Genomic DNA, 21,053 nt, shown 5'->3' with positions numbered 1-21,053 from the left:
TACATTCATAGAATAATTGGTATATTTCCCTGTCCTCTGATGATTTGATTATGTGATGATTATTCCGTAGCAGACTGATAAAAGGTCACACAATTATTTAAAATAAATAAATTTAATTTATCATTCGATTACTTGACATGAATAAAGAACATCAAAATGTGTACTAGCAGGACCAAGATAAACGCCTCCAAATAAAACCACCCACTCACAAACAAATAATACTTTTACATTATAGACTCAGACGGTACATACATACTTTTTCATGTATTTCACAGGTAAGAAAAGCAAACTTAATCTGAGTTGTCTTTAGAAATATCCCCGTTCAATAACTGGATTGGACATAGCAGTGTAATAATTCTACACATTTTACAAACGTCTTGAGATAAATGTTAATCGTCAGGAAAACGTCTACAAAATGTCTAGCCATTCTACAAACGTAGACAGGGTAAATAGTAGTGTGCGTTTAGATACAATGATGGAAAAATACAGAATCCTCAAATAATGCCCTCTTAAAATTCTGTAGTAAAGAAACGGTAGATAGGACATAAGATGTTTGACAATATAACTTTGGATCTCTAAGTGCTAAATGGTGTAAACATGGATAGACCGATGAACAATCCATGTTGTGCGTTGCGTCTCTGTTCAGCTGCAGTTATCTTCCTTGACACTCTACGGAGAAAGAAACAGATATCAGAAATCAGATCCAGCATCATGACTATTAAGTCATAATGGTAAAGCTTGTGTTTCAAAAGTGATTACTGTAAGGCCACATAAAGAATCACCAACAGCTTTTCTAATACTGGCATGGCATAGTATATTTTTCGCTGACATTCCTACATTTCGCAGACATGCAGAAAATATAATAACATTACACCATTCACTGAATTTGCAGAAGATTATTCACAAGGTGCAGCCATGCCCAAAATGTTGGCTACATTACCAGGACAGTCTGTTCTATTATTCAGTCTAACAAAACTAGGGAGTATATGATGGATGAAAGGATTAAAACCATTAGTTGCCTTCAGTATAAGGATAAAAACCAACTAGTTGCCTCCAATATAAGGATTAAAACCATTAGTTGCCTCCAATATAAGGATTAAAACCATTAGTTGCCTCCAATATAAGGATTAAAACCATTAGTTTCCTCCAATATAAGGATTAAAACCATTAGTTGCCTCCAATATAAGGATTAAAACCATTAGTTGCCTCCAATATAAGGATTAAAACCATTAGTTGCCTCCAATATAAGGATTAAAACCATTAGTTGCCTCCAATATAAGGATTAAAACCATTAGTTGCCTCCAATATAAGGATTAAAACCATTAGTTGGCTCCAATATAAGGATTAAAACCATTAGTTGCCTTCAATATAAGGATTAAAACCATTAGTTGGCTCCAGTATAAGGATTAAAGCCATTAGTTGCCTTCAATATAAGGATTAAAACCATTAGTTGCCACCAATATAAGGATTAAAACCATTAGTTGGCTCCAGTATAAGGATTAAAGCCATTAGTTTCCTCCAATATAAGGATTAAAACCAACTAGTTGCCTCCAATATAAGGATTAAAACCATTAGTTGCCTCCAATATAAGGATTAAAACCATTAGTTGCCTCCAATATAAGGATTAAAACCATTAGTTGGCTCCAATATAAGGATTAAAACCATTAGTTGCCTTCAATATAAGGATTAAAACCATTAGTTGGCTCCAGTATAAGGATTAAAGCAATTAGTTGCCTTCAATATAAGGATTAAAACCATTAGTTGCCACCAATATAAGGATTAAAACCATTAGTTGGCTCCAGTATAAGGATTAAAGCCATTAGTTTCCTCCAATATTAGGATTAAAATCATTAGTTGGCTCCAATATAAGGATTAAAACCATTAGTTGCCTCCAATATAAGGATTAAAACCATTAATTGCCTCCAATATAAGGATTAAAATCATTAGTTGCCTCCAATATTAGGATTAAAATCATTAGTTGGCTCCAATATAAGGATTAAAATCATTAGTTGCCTCCAATATTAGGATTAAAATCATTAGTTGGCTCCAATATTAGGATTAAAATCATTAGTTGGCTCCAGTATTGCAAGGTCAAACCGCATGTATGAGGAAGAATATCGGACAACCACACCCCTAAGAGACACTGTAAAGGGCCATGAAAGGGCAAAACAGATGTTTCAGATATTTAGTATATATGTGTACCCAAAGGAGATCTCTATAGGGTTATGCTGCACCACTGTACAATATGACTTCTAATAAGAGCCTCTTTCTTTCATTTATGTAAGAAATGGACAGAACGTCAAGGGTTATTCAAAATCTAAAGGACTAAGTGACATGCTACAGCAAACTGCACAGATGACAGTCAGAGGATTCAGATACATCCAATATTATTAAGGTACATAACAGAATGAGGTTATTCACAAATTGTCTGTATTACGCAATGAATGACATCTATACGATACAGACTAGTGATGCTGCCAAAACCAGACATGGGTGGGGAAACATCCAGCAAGACTTGGCTGTCATGCAGGTTTTGGCCTCAGAGTGGCAGCACTCAACACCTTGTCGTTTTCACATCAGTGTTTCATCTCTGAATCCCTGAAGGCCGGGCCACCAGCATAATGTCATGTATACCATTATTATCTGTGTCCGCTGCAGGTGAGAGCTCTCCTAGTGCTTTGTGGGCCAACCTCAGGTTCTCCCTGAGCTGTCCCAGGTCTCTCTCTGCCTTGGCCCTCATGATGCTTAGCTCTGTGTAGATGTCCTTGTACGTCTCTGTTGCATACCTCTTATCCTGGGGGGAACAGGGATTAGGCTATAAACAGGCACTATTACCAGGTTAAATAGAGTATGACCCATGCTAATAAATGTACAGTAGTACATGGTAATAGCAGGACAATAGTGTTGTCCATCTTATGTCTCCTAGTCATACATTTATACAGACAAAAGCTATTGTTATTCTGCCAGTGTGTGCTGTGATCTCACCCTGTGGGCTGTCTGGAGTTCATCCTTGAGCGAGGTGATCTTCTGCTTGAGGCACTGCACCTCTGACTCCTTCACACGCAGGGAGATCTAACAGTCAGACAGAATCACAGTTGATTCCTCAGACACAGGTACAACACCAGACACAGGTACAACACCAGACACAGGTACAACACCAGACACAGGTACAACACCAGAGGACCAAGGTGCCATAGATCAGCACAGAATGTACAGCACATGAGTATGTCATATGTTTTAGAGGCTGTAAATTGGTCATGTTGCTAAGGGTGACATCTAGTGGCGTTACCAGTCAAAGGCAGATACAATTTACCTTTACATCAAACTTTACTTGACTGGACTAGATAAAGATTATATCCAACAATTTTTTGTTATACTTATGCAACATAGCTATTGTGCAGTGAAGTACTACTGAAGACTTACCTCCAGCTCATACACCTCTCTCTCCTGACTAAGAGGGAAGGTGTTCTGCTTGGCCAGAGAGCAAAGTCTGGTGATCTCTGCAGCTAGATGGCCACTCAGCTCCTGGAAAGACAACCAGCTTCATCATTACTAACACCGCTACTTTGTATCTGATGACGAAGACAGAATTGGGAAATACTAAGGGAAATGTAAGGGACCCTCAAGGTTTTGTTGCAGAGTGTTGTAACAGTCTGATATGAAGTTTATAAAAGTATGCGTTATGCATTCTACTATGTGTGTTAAGACAGAGGACCCGGCAGCAGATTTAGTTGGCTTGGAGCAGAAACACTTGTGATGGTACATGGTCATAATGTGGCTGACCTGGTTGCAAGTTCTAAGGTCCTGGTTCTCCTGCTGACACTGACGCAGAGCCTGTCTCTCTGCCTCCAGGGCCTGGCTCAGGTGGGAGCTCTCCAGACACTTTAGAGAGTACTGCTGGGACAACACCTCCAGCTCCCTGTGACAGGAGGCCAGCTCCTCACTACACACACACACACACACGTGTATACATGCACACACACACACACACACACACACACACACACACACACACACACACACACACACACACACACACACACACACACACACACACACACACACACACACACACACACCACACACACACACACACACACACACACACACACACACACACACGTGGGCACACACAAACAAAAACATGATCCTGAGAGCTGAAAACCACAGCCAAGACTAGATACAAGGTGCATTGTGTGTTATACAGACAGACAGATACAGAGCCAAGGACAGGGAGTATGCAGATTATCAGTCCAAAACTCAGTGTTTGTCAGCCAATCCAGTGTACTATCTGGCCATGTGCTTTCCTTGACGATTTACAACGACATAGATCAACAGGTAGTACATTTACCTGTGTTGCCTGCATATCTCTCCAAGGTTCATGTCTCCTGCATTGTTGTTTTCATGGCATGCCCTCTGAATCGCTCTCTTGAGTTCGGCACGGTGAGCGTTCTTCATTGCTTCAATTGCTAATGCCACAATTAAAGGGGATATGTTCACTCCAATAGAGTGGCATGGGAACGTGAGCTTATCAATATTCTGAGAAACTCTGCCTTCACACATACTGTAAATATCCTAAAAATGTTTAAACTTTAAACACACACACACACACACACACACACACACACACACACACACACACACACACACACACACACACACACACACACACACACACACACACACACACCCACACACACACACACACACACACTGTCCCCCCTCACCTGTGATAGTAGCAGCCGTCTCCTCCTCCAGCAGTCTGTCTGTGTCTAACTGCAGGCGCTGCAGGTCCTGCTGATGTCTGTGCTGCAGTTCCCCCACGATCCTCTGCTGGGACTCCTCCATGGTGACAAAGCCATGCTCATATGTGGCCTGCAGGGGCAAACACAGACGCAGGTGATTCATCCACATATCCATTGTTATAGGTGATTCATCCACAGATCCATTGTTATAATGGTCACTACTCCCTGGGGTTGGTTCATTACATCTTAATTCTAGTGAATTCAGGAACTACCAAAAATCCCATTGATGATTATCGACAATTGTTATTATGGGAGTTGTCCTACCTTTAGCTTTTCTATGTCCTCCTTATGTTTCAGCTGGAGAGATGCCATTCTCCCGTCATGCTCTGCTTTAATGTTGGCCATGACAGACAGCTGCTCCTCCAGATCCTTCACACGACCTCTCAGTGATGATAGCACATTCTCCAGCTCCTCCTCCCCCAGAGTGTTTGCTTCTTCATGGGCTTCAGTAGTGCTCCTCTCCTCTACATCCTTATCAGTATCAACTTCCTGGATTCCTTTCTCTACCTCATCTACCCTACTCTCTACCTCATCTACCCTAATCTCTACCTCATCTACCCTACTCTCTACCTTTATCATTAGACTCTCAATGCTGTTGGTCAGGAAGTCACCCTCCACCACTTCTGCACACCTTCTAACCCTGCACACTTCCTCTACTGCAGTCACTCCCTGGTTTGGGCTTTCCACCTCCATTTTACCTGCAGCATTCATTGCAGGCGTCTCTGTCTTCTGCTCACTTGCAGTGTCTAGTAGCTGTGTGGCTGTTTGCTGTGAGTCTATGTGTTCTCCCTGCCTCAGGGGGGTCAACCCTAATCCCACTGAGGAACTCCCCTGTCTCTCCAGGTCTGACCGTCTGGCCCCAAGCTGCTGGTTTTCACTCAGCAGCCCAGCACATCTGCTGCACATCAAAGGAGAACAAGCAATGAGCAGTCCCAGTTGAGTGTCTTGAAATTGGCTCTTGTGTAGAGTGTTAAGCCTACTGAGACGATAGGATGAGAAGGCTTCCATGGCGGTGCAGTGTATGGAAGCTAACCGGGGCTCATTTACATTGTGGAAATGACAAAGTCTTTGTGCCAGGGACTGGAGCTCGTCATTGGCCGAGGCTCCGACTGAGGAGGCGATTTGGTTGAGCAGGAAAATTCTCTCCTGTGTGATCTCTGTGAAATGTCGGCTTATGAAGTCATCGGTGTCATTATGCTGGTTGTACACATTCCATATCCTCTCATTATCATCTTCCTCTTTCATTTCTGAACCTGTTTCACCTGCTGTGTTTCCAATGATGTCCAGGTCTCTCAAAGACCTGCATCCATTCATCCTGTCCAGGCCTCCAGTGTTTATGTTTAAATCTTTCTTATTATGAGAAAAAATACTATGAGCTAGGAGGAGCGTTTGCTTTTCCACTACCATGTGTTCTAAAATCTGACTTAGAATCACATCTGTGAGTTTATCCTCATTGGACTGGGATGGGTTGACCTTCAAACTGTTCAACAGCCTTCCCCAAAACTCCTCCTCTAACTGAAGCTGCCTGACCACTGTCTGGTTCACCTCCACACACTTTCTATCTAATGGCATCTTTACCACACCCATATCTGACCTGTCAATCACCTGCGCTACTCTCCCTAAGGTTCTGGACATCAACCTTATCCCTTCCACCACTTGCTGAACCCTTTCTTCACCTGAATCCAATATTACTTCCTGCCATTTGCCTTCACTGCTACACCTCAATCCACTTTCTTTCTCCACCGTCCATTCCTTCTCTACTTCCTCATTAATCCTTACGACGTCAGCCTCTGCCTCCATGGCTCTCTGGCTGTACAACCTCTCAGCCTCTCTGAGTTGTGTGTTGTGGGCCTGCAGCTCCCTGCAGGTCTGTTCTGTGTGCTGGAGCTGTCTCTCTAGTTCTAATTGCTTGGCCTCCATGGCCTGCAGACACTGTTGAAGGTGTTCCCGCTCCTTCTCTCCAAGGTGGTGTGTGTTGATATTCTCTTCCCCAGCTTCCTCCTCTTCATCATCATCATCATCCTCTTCTGCTGGGAAGCCCAGGTCTTTGAAAGTGTCCTCCCTGAGCTGCAGCTGTACCTCTGTCTCCTTCAGACGCTGGTCCATTGAGGCTAGTAGGGACTGGGCCTCCTGGAGCTGCTCATCTCTCCTGCGCAGCTCCTTCTCCAGGCCTTCCACTTTGGTCTGGCTGTGCTGCTCTGCCTCAGGGAGGAACTGAGGCCCACTGTACTGAGTGATAAGCTCTGCTTTCAGTCTCTCTATCTCTCTGTCTGCCTCTGTCAGCTGGTTGAGCATCTCCTGGTTGCGCTGGTTGAGGGCCTCGTTCTGGCTGCTGAGCAGCTCTACCTCCTGGGATAGTCTCCTCATCACGATGGCCTGGTCTGGGTCTACGTACTCCTCCGTGGGCCTGGGTGTCTCACAGCATAGTAGGTTGTCTATTCTCACGCTGTTGGCTCTTTCCTGAGTTTCCTCCATGCTCAGTGAATCTGGGCTCAATGCACAACTTTTTGTGTGTGATTCTGTAATCGATGTCTGTTGATGGCTTCCATTTTCAAACTGTGTCTGAGAGCTAGTTCCACTGCCCAAGTTAGGCCCTCTGTTCTCACTTCCATTCTGAGGCACAGAGTCAGATGAGAGTTCTGTGTCTGAGGTTGGTGACATGACAGGTGTGTTTACTGATATAGGGCAGTCAGGGAACAGATCCTCCAGCTCCTGGAGCTTTCCCTCGGTGTCATGCAGCCAGATGCTGGGTGGTGGTGATGGGTGAGTTCCAGGGGAGCGGTGTTTCTCCAGAGGGGCTGATGACAGGGACAGGCCAAGCTGCTCCTGGAGCTGCTCCTGTATGCTCTGTCTCTTCAGCTCCTGTTGCTGGAGGAGCTCTCTGGTCTCCCTGTACATGTCAGTCAGGCTTTTCAAAGAGGGAAGATCAGCTTCTGGGCACATTGGGGCCTCAAGCTTACAGGAGGAGGCAAGACAATTGTCTATAATTAGGTAGTTATCATTGTTGCAAAGTGGAAGTATTATAGATTGAAATACAGAGCATATCCATACTATGTATAGGCTAAGATATATTTTGCCTTACCGGCAGGGAGGCATGATGCTGGCATCCTAATGCAGTGCTCAACTGAGCCTTCAGCTCAAGCCTGCAATGGTCTGCCTCTGCCAACTGGCCCTTCAACTCCTCTACCTTTAATCACACGACACAGAGATACAGTAAGTCCACCGTTAAGCCAACCAGCAGCAGAGAAAGCACCTCATAACGTTAACATTGTTCCTGTTAGGAATCATTTTGAGATACACAGTCTCACCCTGCTGTGGTAAGTCTCCAGTAGAATCCCCATATCCTCTTTATCCTTGCCCTGGGACTCAGTGTACAATGGAACAGTCTTCTCCTGTCTAAAGGCAGTCCTTTCCACCTGCTGCCAGCATTGTTCAATCTCCCTCTGCACCTTCTGGTGAGTCCTGGGTGACCTGGGACTGATACCTCCTCTGTCACAGTCCATCTCCCAGCCCACAAGGAAGCCTAGCATGCTGTCATACCTCCTCCTCCTCTCCTCTCGCCTCCTTTTCCTCTCCAGATCCCCTACCTCCATCCGAAGAGGCTCCTTTGTTTCCTGCTGCACCTCCAGTTCAGAGGCTAGCAGGGCCATAGGGCTGAACTCAGCCCAGTCAAAGGTCTTGGAGCGGCCTTCGCGTCTCCTCTCATGGATGCGGCTCTGTTTGGGCCCCTGGACTCTCTCTGTAGGGACCTCAGAGGAGGGAGAGGAGTCCTGGGTCACGTCTGGCTTAGGGAGGGGCAGGGACTCTGTTGGGCTGCAAGGGATGCGATGGACTGGCAAGCTGCTTTACAATCACAACAGAATAACACAAATACTTACTGACTGAGGAAACGAGGCATTCTGCCTAAACAAAGGCAGAGACCTTCCCATCACTACTATAGAATGGTGGTAGTCTACTGATGTATTACTATGTAGTAATGAGGCTGGTATTACAGACGCCATTTACCTGGCTACATCAGGAGCGTTAGATGGATGGACATTCTTCATGAGGGCCTGGATCCAGTTTCTCCGTATCCCTGCAGTCATGGCTGACAGAGTAAAGACACACTTCTGGGTCTGAGGGAAGACATTAGGAATATTATTTTGATTGAGTATAGGAGACTTACTGTATGTATAGAATGGATCAGCATTTATCTGTTGATTTCAATTTTTCTAGGTATAGATTTAGTCTTACATGGATCTGAAAGCCGTAGTTCCTCTGGACCTGGTACTCTGAGACATTATGACACTTGGTCAAGTCAATCTCCCCCTCCAGATCTGAGTTCTAACAAGAGATGACAAACATGAATTCAAGACTTGGGGTGAAAAATTACAAAAACATGTTTCCCTGTCCTCACAAAATCACATATCTGTGGGTACTGCATTCAGTAAAAATGAAAATGCACATGAACTTGCCTCCTCTGCGAAGGAATCCTTGTAGTACCTCAGACTGTCAGCTGACAGCACAAACCAGTATTTCCTCCACTAGAGGGGAGCAGACAGACATTATAATGGATAGTAGATACAGAAACCTACATAATACATTTGAACTGTCAGGCTTCACCTTCATAGCAAGGACCCACAGCACCTTAAACATCACTAAATGTACATGCACACATTCAGGATCCATGTGCCTTTGGGATAGAAATGTGGGAAGGTGTTCAGTGACGAAAGTAAAAGACATTCTTGATCTGTCCATTCCTATACCTGATCCTCCTTATCCAGTTTCATCATCCACCCTTTCTTGAAGTTCAGCAAATCAGGCTGTAAGGAAGATAAGACAGTAAGTTAGTCAGGAGGTCAAAGAGGCACGGTCATACAGTTGTTTTCAGACACTTCAACATAAAAGTAAACTGCCAGCAATCCACCTGGGGCTTTCATTTATACTTGTTTAAATTATGAGAGCATCCTTGTTTGAACTGTGACAGTTTTCTGACATGTTTTACAACTTGACCCCATGCTTTCAGTGCACAGAAATTCCAAAAGTAACAAGCACTCACAGTCATGACAGACTCCGAAGTCCTGCGGTCCAGTGACTTAGCTCTTCTCTGAGGAGGAGGGACGGTGAGTTGACCTGGGCTTAGATCTCCACACGACTGCAGTTTCTGGGTGTAACAACAGGACACTATCAATTACTGAAGTAACAATGTAGAAGGTGTAAGATGGATTAGCAAATGTGATCATGTCCTGTATTACTGTAAGCTTGTTGCAAATAAAAAACAAGATTATGTCGTTTCCCTTTACTCTATCATGACTGAGACAGCTTGGACGTGTGCATTGTATCAAGCAGAGAATCCACAAGTCATGGCAGGTCTCTGGCAGGCAGTGTTGTGAGATGTAAGGCTTATTTTGGGACACAGCAGGAGAGAGGAAGTGCTCTCTTTTCAGGGGCTATTAAACCTTACTCACATTAAGAATGAGTTCCACTCTGGTGACTGGGCTTGGCTGGGGAGTGTATGAAAAGACTTTGGAGGCTGTATTATTCCTGATGGCCCCTGGCATTCAGTCTCACAAGCCCAGGGATGTTAAAAGTCCCAAAACTCTGTCTTGACAAGATTCCCACATCCCTGACTGTTACCTACCAAAGCTACCTTATATTGGGTTTCATCCTGGCTAACTAAATAGCTCTAAAAAAACACATCAGTGAGTCCCTTTAAATCTAGATTAGCCACCGCTAAATGAAACTAGAGACAGCGGCACCATATGAAACAAGATTATTTTCTCATTTACTTGAGCCTTCAAAAGCCTCATTCTTTTAACTCTTACGTAATAAAAAAAAAAGGAAAAATGACCACTTCAGTAAATCCAGAACATTCTTCGTCTGTGCCCAGCTATTTGCATAGAAAACTATCCAAGGACACATAACAGTAACAAGAGGGAGAGAACACTCTGCTCCCGCCAGCAGTGTGAACCAGCCTCCTGTCTTCTCCAACAAACACTGACCATTCTGGACAGTTGCTGTCTTCCAATAGGATAGGATGGGAAAGGGGAAGTGGGACTATCTGGGGAATCTGAGCCTGGGGGACAGAGTGAACTGTGAACAGGCATTTGACCTCTCACTCCAATACCCCCCCCCCCCCCCCCACAAAAAAAACAAACTACTGGAACTGGAGGAACATAAATGATCACATGGGATAATATGTTCCATCGGGCAGGAACTTAAGAGAAAAATCCTACAGATGGATTTAATCAGAGATTGAACCTTTGACCCCATGGGATGGAAATACTGTGTATGATGTGTTTAACTAAATCATATTACTGGGTTCAACAGTTCATACGGTATCTCATAATATAAACAGAAAGATATACAGTACACCAGCCGTAGTCTGTGAAAAATCAACTACAAGCAGCCAGTTGCACCTTAATTGAGGAGGACGAGCTCATAGTACTGGCTGGAACGGAATAACTGGAATGGTGTCGAACACATACCATTCCATTCACTCCCTTCTAGACATTATTATGAGACGTCCCCCCCTCAGCAGCTTCCTGTGACATCAGCAGTATGTTTTCTACATCTAGTACAGCGTGCATACTGTGTACCAGTATGGACTGTACATGTGTTCTATACTGTAGTGTTAATCCTAAATGCTGGTCATGTATTTGTTGTTGTCAGGAGTAGACAGACTGATGCTTTAGTCACTACCTTAATCACAGAAGCCAGTCTGAGAACATGGTGACTGTCATTTCACAAACAGATGTGCACTTGGCTCAGGAGATACTGTACAGTGATAGTGCCTCCCAGCCTCAAACACATGACCAACAGCAGCTCCCTACAGATACTACAGCTCCCTACAGATACAACAGCTCCCTACAGATACAACAGCTCCCTACAGATACAACAGCTCCCTACAGATACAACAGCTCCCTACAGATACTACAGCTCCCTACAGATACTACAGCTCCCTACAGATACAACAGCTCCCTACAGATACTACAGCTCCCTACAGATACAACAGCTCCCTACAGATACAACAGCTCCCTACAGATACAACAGCTCCCTACAGATACAACAGGTCCCTACAGATACAACAGCTCCCTACAGATACAACAGCTCCCTACAGATACTACAGGTCCCTACAGATACTACAGCTCCCTACAGATACAACAGCTCCCTACAGATACTACAGCTCCCTACAGATACAACAGCTCCCTACAGATACTACAGCTCCCTACAGATACAACAGCTCCCTACAGATACAACAGCTCCCTACAGATACTACAGCTCCCTACAGATACAACAGCTCCCTACAGATACTACAGGTCCCTACAGATACTACAGCTCCCTACAGATACAACAGCTCCCTACAGATACTACAGCTCCCTACAGATACTACAGCTCCCTACAGATACTACAGCTCCCTACAGATACAACAGCTCCCTACAGATACAACAGCTCCCTACAGATACTACAGCTCCCTACAGATACTACAGCTCCCTACAGATACAACAGCTCCCTACAGATACAACAGCTCCCTACAGATACAACAGCTCCCTACAGATACTACAGCTCCCTACAGATACTACAGCTCCCTACAGATACTACAGCTCCCTACAGATACAACAGCTCCCTACAGATACAACAGCTCCCTACAGATACAACAGCTCCCTACAGATACTACAGCTCCCTACAGATACAACAGCTCCCTACAGATACAACAGCTCCCTACAGATACTACAGCTCCCTACAGATACTACAACTCCCTACAGATACAACAGCTCCCTACAGATACTACAGCTCCCTACAGATACAACAGGTCCCTACAGATACTACAGCTCCCTACAGATACTACAGCTCCCTACAGATACTACAGCTCCCTACAGATACTACAGGTCCCTACAGATACAACAGCTCCCTACAGCTACAACAGCTCCCTACAGATACTACAGCTCCCTACAGATACAACAGGTCCCTACAGATACTACAGCTCCCTACAGATACAACAGCTCCCTACAGATACTACAGCTCCCTACAGATACTACAGCTCCCTACAGATACTACAGCTCCCTACAGATACAACAGCTCCCTACAGATACTACAGCTCCCTACAGATACTACAGGTCCCTACAGATACAACAGCTCCCTACAGATACAACAGCTCCCTACAGATACTACAGCTCCCTACAGATACTACAGCTCCCTACAGATACAACAGCTCCCTACAGATACTACAGCTCCCTACAGATACAACAGCTCCCTACAGATACTACAGCTCCCTACAGATACTACAGCTCCCTACAGATAAAACAGCTCCCTACAGATACAACAGGTCCCTACAGATACTACAGCTCCCTACAGATACTACAGCTCCCTACAGATACAAAAGCTCCCTACAGATACTAAAGCTCCCTACAGATACAACAGGTCCCTACAGATACTACAGCTCCTTACAGATACTACAGCTCCCTACAGATACAACAGCTCCCTACAGATACTACAGCTCCCTACAGATACAACAGCTCCCTACAGATACAACAGCTCCCTACAGATACTACAGCTCCCTACAGATACTACAGCTCCCTACAGATACTACAGCTCCCTACAGATACAACAGGTCCCTACAGATACTACAGCTCCCTACAGATACAACAGCTCCCTACAGATACAAAAGCTCCCTACAGATACTACAGCTCCCTACAGATACAACAGCTCCCTACAGATACAACAGCTCCCTACAGATACAACAGCTCCCTACAGATACTACAGCTCCCTACAGATACAACAGCTCCCTACAGATACAACAGCTCCCTACAGATACAACAGCTCCCTACAGATACAACAGCTCCCTACAGATACAACAGCTCCCTACAGATACTACAGCTCCCTACAGATACAACAGCTCCCTACAGATACAACAGCTCCCTACAGATACAACAGGTCCCTACAGATACAACAGGTCCCTACAGATACTACAGCTCCCTACAGATACAACAGCTCCCTACAGATACTACAGCTGGGTCATTGTACTGTAAGATATCATCACTGTTATGAGTTAGCAGAGGTTTGTCTGGGTCTTACAGGCAGATCCCTAATTACATAGTATCCATGTTTAGGTAAATGGAAAATGTGTCTAAGAGGAATGCCATTCTGAGATTACAACACACAACATGAAGTGCAGACAGAGCCCCGTCAGAGCATTAAAACCAGTTTAGTTAGAGAACACACCACAGTCCTGAATTATTCACCTTCTTCTCCCTGTCTTACTCACACACACTAACACATGCCTCAACACGGCCGATGGGAGGATTGACTTAGCCATGCCAAACTCCTGCATTTCGGTATGGAACTAAACACACGTATTGACACACGTGGCACACACACACACCTGACAGTGTGGAATGTAAGAGTAGCGCTTCATCCCTGTCCATGAGCCTTTCCCACCATGCAATCAGGCCAGAGCCGAACCATTTGAGGTGACGTCTTTGCCTCTCCAACACTTGGTTTTATGAATCATGTCCAAACAAGTCCAATGGAGAACCAGCGGGAACAGCTGTGCGGTGTACACGTGTACGTTACCTTAACAATGACAGACTCCATCAATGGTGTGTAAAATACCAATCTATATGTGTAGATGTGGACACACTATTCACTGGACACTGTCCTAAAGGGGTCTGCCGAAAGGGCAATGCTTGTCTTGGGCCGTCCTGGTGGGTAACAGGTGTTGCTATTCTTAAAAGCTATGGCTACTCTTTGGATTATGAGGTGTGGTTCAAGTGATGGTGTTATAGTGGAGGAATGTGACAAGCCTTACCGGGAGTGGGAGGACTGACTGCAATGTAAGAACACTGTGACGGTGTGACTGATACCTCTCTCTGGTTGCTGCGAGCTTCACTCCTGCCCTTCCTGGATCCAGCCTGACCCAGGTCCTCTCCCACAGCACTCATCCCAGCCTTCCCTGGCTCATTGTAGCAGCTGAAAAGCAGGAAAATCAAGCCTGTCATTCAACAAACAGCCATGGTGTCCTCCATGGCCCCTCACAGGTGGGCTGTGACATCACTTCCTGCAGGAAGAACTTCAGGATGACAGCTGAATAATGTCACCGCCACTTAGTCTGTACCCCCAAGCCGGGCCTAGACTGAGGACATCCATGTCATCTACATCCATCTAGTGCTACTGTTGAATTGGAATTTCAAGTGACATCCTCACCTCCAGTGTCATGTTTTGTTTAGAAAGATAGCAGATATTACATAGATGGAATTCCCTAGAAGAATCCGATAGAGAGTTTGTATATACAGTATAACCACAAAAGCGAATACTATCTTTAATAAACTGCGGGTGTAGCATCTGTCCTGTTATAACAGGGATGGTAAATTCTTGTTGAGGCATGTATGAGTTGGCACAAACATAATACTGTGCCCTCAGTCAGTGTAATGTCTTGCCTTGACATTTCTCCTACTTTCTGATGACTGGCAGTTTGTGAGGAACTCAGAAATAGAATTCCTTCAAAATATCTAATTCCACAATCCTTTAGGAATTTCGAGGCCTTATTCAGGGAAAGGATTCTGTCTGTCCTTAGAAGGCAATGAATGAAACACACAGACCAAGGAGGTATTCCAGCCACGTAGCCCAAATACTGTATGTGTTGTTAGTTAAGGAACAAACTAGGAGTGCTTCTATAAGCTAAATTGAAAAACCGTTACCTCCCTAATGGAAGAATATGGATCTTTGATGTGCTGTTGGGCTGTGTGTAATGTGTGTACCATTTTATACAGAGAGAAACAGGGAGGCATCTGCTGTCCTTTAGTGCTAATTGCTAGCACATTTGGTCCTAGCCCATGCCAAACCCGTTTTATGGCTGTTAGCATTTTCATGACAACACACAACAAATACAAAACCAAATAAATAAAATTGTAACTAATGTCCAAGAACATTATAGATCTCCCAATATCAGACACAACTGATAACATTTCTTCTCCATGATTCTCACCTTCTCTCTGCCCTGTTGTTCTTGTTGGCAGGTGGGTGGTCTCTGTATGGCGTAAGCTCTGTGGGCTGGCTGTTGCTGCTGGTGTCAGTCCCCTTGCTAGCCACAGAGTCCAGGGAACTCACAGAGCTACTGATACAGGAGCCGTTGGAGAGCCGCAGACTACTGTCAAAGGTCAGGGAGTCACTGGAGGCTGAAGGGAGGTAGTGGGGATCATGACCTGAGGAGAGTTGTTAAATAAAGAGGGTTGTTTTCAGACTGTGACTGCACAGGTTAGGTCTATGTTTTGCATGATACTTTAGGTCATTGCTTTTGGACCGAAACACAAATAGCAGGACAGTGGCAAGATTTTTATGAGAATCCAGTTCTAAAAAATCTAACTTTTAAGACTTGTTATATGAGGAATCTGGTCAGATAGTTACTATAATGTCTCCCATCTAAGGAAGTGTCACATTTGACCATAGTAGACATTTTAGGGGCACCCCTACATAGTGTCACTATAAAGTTGCACCTAACAGACCACAGCTCATTAAAGAGATGCCTCCAGTTTGTTTTCCGTTTCATCTGCTCCCAGGCCATGGAAAAGCAGCTGTAAAATCTGTAATATACATCAGCCTAATGAAGTCCCCTACAGGCACAGTCTGCACTACAGGAGTTGATCCTGCTCTCCGTTATAACCTAGACCCAGACACACCAATAAGTCTGCCTCCACATAGTTAGTGTGCACTTACCATTCATCACATGACCGCCATTAAGAGAAATGTCTGCTCTGCTCGCATAATTAATCTTAGTTGTGTCTGTGAAATATATTAGAGATTATAGTTTACCATGAGCCCTGCATCCTTTTCTACAGTCTTTCAATAACACTACTACACTGGTAATGAATCTGTCCACTAATAAAGGCCAACTTTCTCATCCTGTATGCATGACCACCTGCAGGAAGTTAGGACAGTGTTAGAGGGCAGGAAATGGCTGTGAATGTCTGACAGACATGAAAGCCTGTCTGAGTGTGTGTGTATGTGTGTTGGCTGGTGTATTTCCTCCACACCTGCAGGGGTCTCATCCAGGCCCAGGGGATCAGTATCTGTCACTGTCCAGACAGGGGCCACATCCGGACCCCCACTGGGCCGCTCTCCCTGCCACAGGCTGGAGCGAGGGTCACCACTTTTCATGACTGAGAAACTGGGCTCAGTGGCAGCCATCTTTGCTGGGCTGGGCTCCTGATGAACACAATATGTTTTCATTATCATAATGTGTAAAGGCATAACACATCTTTGACATATACAGTAGTTTATAGTGTATTTAGGCCACCGGTAACCAGGCATCTTGGTCACAATGCTATGAAAAGAAGAAGTTGTCACCTGGGAAGTAGTGGGTTCTACTTTACGTTTCTTCTTCTGATTCTGCTTATAGGTCCGTGGGTAAACGACTAGTTGTTCACTCCAGCTGGTAAAAGGAAAACGACACGGACATAACAGGGATTCAAAATATTGTCCATCAAAGACAAGAATTTACTGAAAAGATAAATCAGGAGTGATATCATATCATACTGTAATATCAGAGAAGTTAAGTTAGGAGTGATATCATATCATACTGTAATATCAGAGAAGTTAAGTCAGGAGTGATATCATATCATACTGTAATATCAGAGAAGTTAAGTCAGGAGTGATATCATATCATACTGTAATATCAGAGAAGATAAATCAGGAGTGATATCATATCATACTGTAATATCAGAGAAGTTAAGTTAGGAGTGATATCATATCATACTGTAATATCAGAGAAGTTAAGTCAGGAGTGATATCATATCATACTGTAATATCAGAGAAGTTAAGTCGGGAGTGATATCATATCATACTGTAATATCAGAGAAGTTAAGTTAGGAGTGATATCATATCATACTGTAATATCAGAGAAGTTAAGTCAGGAGTGATATCATATCATACTGTAATATCAGAGAAGTTAAGTCAGGAGTGATATCATATCATACTGTAATATCAGAGAAGTTAAGTCAGGAGTGATATCATATCATACTGTAATATCAGAGAAGTTAAGTCAGGAGTGATATCATATCATACTGTAATATCAGAGAAGTTAAGTCAGGAGTGATATCATATCATACTGTAATATCAGAGAAGTTAAGTCAGGAGTGATATCATATCATACTGTAATATCAGAGAAGTTAAATCAGGAGTGATATCATATCATACTGTAATATCAGAGAAGTTAAATCAGGAGTGATATCATATCATACTGTAATATCAGAGAAGTTAAGTCAGGAGTGATATCATATCATACTGTAATATCAGAGAAGTTAAATCAGGAGTGATATCATATCATACTGTAATATCAGAGAAGTTAAATCAGGAGTGATATCATATCATACTGTAATATCAGAGAAGTTAAATCAGGAGTGATATCATATCATACTGTAATATCAGAGAAGTTAAATCAGGAGTGATATCATATCATACTGTAATATCAGAGAAGTTAAATCAGGAGTGATATCATATCATACTGTAATATCAGAGAAGCATCACTGACCCATTGATGATCTCCTTGTTCTCCCCCCGGATAAAGAACTCCTGTTCAGGTGTGATGATGCACAAAGCGTTCCTCTGGCCTGTCTTAGGCTCTGCGTCAATCACCGCTGTACACAGATTCATGTTCACTGTTCCTTGTGGCAGAGTGCTTGTCTAAAGGAATGATACACAATGTCAATCATTTTGTATGACTGGAAATTCTGGCAGAGATTATGATGCTAATCATGGTATCTTTTGTACACCATCTAGAAATATAAAAATATATATATAAAGATATTTTGGAGGGTTAAAGGCCATCATGAACAAGACATTACCCGTTGCAACTGAGTTTTAATACAGGCTATATAGAGTGACATGAAAGAGAGCAGAGGAGGAGATTTCAGAAGATCAGTGGGAGAGGGGGATGTGGCATTAGAGGACAGATTAATCCCAAATCATCTGCTCTGGTACTACGGTACACACAACATCTGGCAAAAAGATGCATAGGGAATCCTCTCATAAAACATTAAAACATACATCAGGACAATATACTGTAGTTAACCTCTATTAATGTTGGATGATCTGGTTTGCTTAGCTTTTTGGTGTGTGTGCGTGTGTGTGTGTGTGTGTGTGTGTGTGTGTGTGTGTGTGTGTGTGTGTGTGTGTGTGTGTGTGTGTGTGTGTGTGTGTGTGTGTGTGTGTGTGTGTGTGTGTGTGTGTGTGTGTGTGTGTGTGTGTGTTCAAATACAGAATCTCTTACCAACTCGTCCAGTGCAAAGCTCATGCTGCCATGTTCATACAGGATGAAGAATCGTCGCTGCCATTTCTGCCATTTAGAGATAGAGTTGTTATGGATAATGTTGCAATAATGCCTACAGATATTGAATAACTTGCAGGTCTATCAGAATATAAGCTAGTCCTACTGATACATTTCTGTACAACCATCGTCCAAGACTAGATAGTTATTTGTCACTCTCTTACCCTTGACCTCTGAATTGGATTGTCAAAGTCTGTCCCCTCAGCAGCCAAGCAGAGCCAGCCTCCATAGATGGGTTTGGCCTGTCAAGCATGGGAACGCAAGGAGCATTAGTTGGGTCTTGACCTGTGAAGGTTCTATCTAATGAAATCGTTTTTCTATGCCATCCTATGGGTCTTGGCTTTTTCTGGCAGGGAGCATCAATACTCTTTGATTCATGTTTTGAATGACAAAGGAATAACAATCCTATCTTTTTAGGGAATGTCCTTTGTAGGATTAGCCAGTGATATGCTGCATTTACAAAATGTGTGAACAGATTAAGTATGTCCATGCAATAGGCCATAAATAAGAGGCAGGGATAACCTTGTTGACATGGAAAAGAGAAGATAAACTGCTCTTTGTGCTCTTTAAGAGATGTCCCCAAAGACTGGAATGTTCTGACTCTCTGCCAGTTACTCTTGCTCAACTCTTTGTCAGAGAGTTTTGTTTCTTGTTTTATGAGTGCCTCTCAACATGAGATAATTCTTTCCTCAAAACTTCCAACAGACGTGGATACTTTATACTTAACCTTCACACCTGAGTCAGATGCTTTAAAACAGGAGCTTAGCTGAGGTTCATTGACCAATGGCTCTAAATTTACAAGGCACACAGAGATGAGCACAAAAGAATCAGATAGCAATGGTGTATATGTTTTCTAAAAGAATAATAACCTGTTGAGACCTATGGCATGCTGAGTGCTGACAGTTGGGCTGTCAACGGTCTCTTTACAACAGTGTGGGAGGTGTGTGGTGACAAATATTTGACTCGTGCATTGGGGCCATTCAGTCAAGATGCTTCATTTTCTACAACAGGTAAATTAGGCTATTGCGTTATGTTCATTCAATTTCACAAATGAACGTGATACCTGACACAATATGAAGGAATGTCTCTGTCTGATATAACATTGAGTGCATGCCCATCTGTCATCCCTGTCATCAACATTCAGAAGAGTAATAGCCAAAGTATTAAAACTAATAAAACATAAATATGTTTGTTCACTTACCTGGTCCTTACCATGATCAGTTGGAAGATGCAGCTCCCGAGACTTGAAACAGTTCTGACATTTACTTTTATAAAAAATGTTCGCTTGGAATTTATTACACGGATTCGCACTCTTTTGTCCAGACATTTTGTCGCATATAGGCTACCACTATGTAAATCCGAAATGCCCCCCAATTCTCTCTTTGCGGTGCAGTTTATCCGATTCGAACATCTGTCAAATCCTGTGCGCTTTGAGCTCTCCCCGACGGGTCGAAATCTGGGATGTCCTAGGCAGCTGAGGAGTTGGCTATGTAAATCCAACCTGGACTCAGGGGTCGACGTAATATACCAAACTGGAAATCCATGAAGCTAAAATTAGTATGATACGTTACATTAAATATACACATTCAATACATGCACACAATGATTCAACGATTCCTCACATGCACACAAATCCGCACATACAGCGTTCAAAATAAACAATATAAAATAAATTAGGCCACAGCGTCACCATATTTGAGTGTAAATAATATAAATAACAAATCATAAAAAGTAACGGGCATGCATGTTGATAAACCAAAATCTTCTACGTTTTTATTTAAAAACATCCTATAGCCATTGATGTAAGTTGACGAATTCTAATTTGTTGTGGCTAACGTTAGCTAGGTGGCTAATGTTAGCTAGGCTATGGGGTTAGGGTTAGAGGTTATGGTTAAGGTTAGGGTTACGATCACAGATGGGCAGTAGCTCTGTTACAAGTATTTGAAATA

At 43.4% G+C, this 21,053-nt stretch overlaps 1 protein-coding gene across 2 annotated transcripts; it reads right to left on the bottom strand.

Moving 5' to 3' along the window:
* Window positions 1-99: 99 nt before the first annotated feature.
* LOC123741698 (uncharacterized) lies at window positions 100-20,545 on the bottom strand. Of its 2 annotated transcripts, none has more exons than XM_045715250.2 (23): window positions 20,306-20,545; window positions 19,269-19,346; window positions 19,048-19,113; window positions 18,310-18,461; window positions 17,127-17,211; window positions 16,814-16,985; window positions 15,769-15,985; window positions 14,648-14,753; window positions 9,844-9,948; window positions 9,551-9,607; window positions 9,260-9,328; window positions 9,039-9,128; window positions 8,811-8,920; window positions 8,114-8,648; window positions 7,888-7,992; window positions 5,070-7,760; window positions 4,728-4,875; window positions 4,352-4,469; window positions 3,784-3,943; window positions 3,424-3,525; window positions 2,986-3,072; window positions 2,635-2,794; window positions 100-669 (listed from the first exon to the last, which is right to left on the bottom strand). In XM_045715250.2, the coding sequence occupies exons 1-23, from the start codon at window positions 20,429-20,431 to the stop codon at window positions 653-655; spliced, it is 5,556 nt and encodes a 1,851-aa protein (XP_045571206.2). In that variant the 5' UTR covers window positions 20,432-20,545; the 3' UTR covers window positions 100-652. The 2 variants fall into 2 exon arrangements, with proteins under 2 accessions (XP_045571206.2, XP_045571207.2); XM_045715251.2 differs by having other exon boundaries at window positions 8,114-8,645.
* Window positions 20,546-21,053: the final 508 nt, after the last annotated feature.

This window comes from Salmo salar, chromosome 03, assembly GCF_965601325.2.
Source record: "Salmo salar chromosome 03, fSalSal1, whole genome shotgun sequence".
NCBI lineage: Eukaryota > Metazoa > Chordata > Actinopteri > Salmoniformes > Salmonidae > Salmo > Salmo salar.
The sequence above is the reverse complement of the archived record's forward strand: the minus strand, read 5'-3'. Positions and strand labels throughout refer to the sequence as shown.

What these genes read in the sequence shown, in the direction of transcription:
- LOC123741698 (XM_045715250.2), bottom strand. Translation starts at nt 20,431, where the DNA reads ATGTCTGGACAAAAGAGTGCGAATCCGTGTAATAAATTCCAAGCGAAC. An exon ending in CTCGCAGCAACCAGAGAGAG is followed by an intron (nt 9,949 to 14,647) that starts GTATCAGTCACA and finishes TGTTACACCCAG; the next exon opens with AAACTGCAGTCGTGTGGAGA. An exon ending in GACGGCTGCTACTATCACAG is followed by an intron (nt 4,470 to 4,727) that starts GTGAGGGGGGAC and finishes TTGTGGCATTAG; the next exon opens with CAATTGAAGCAATGAAGAAC.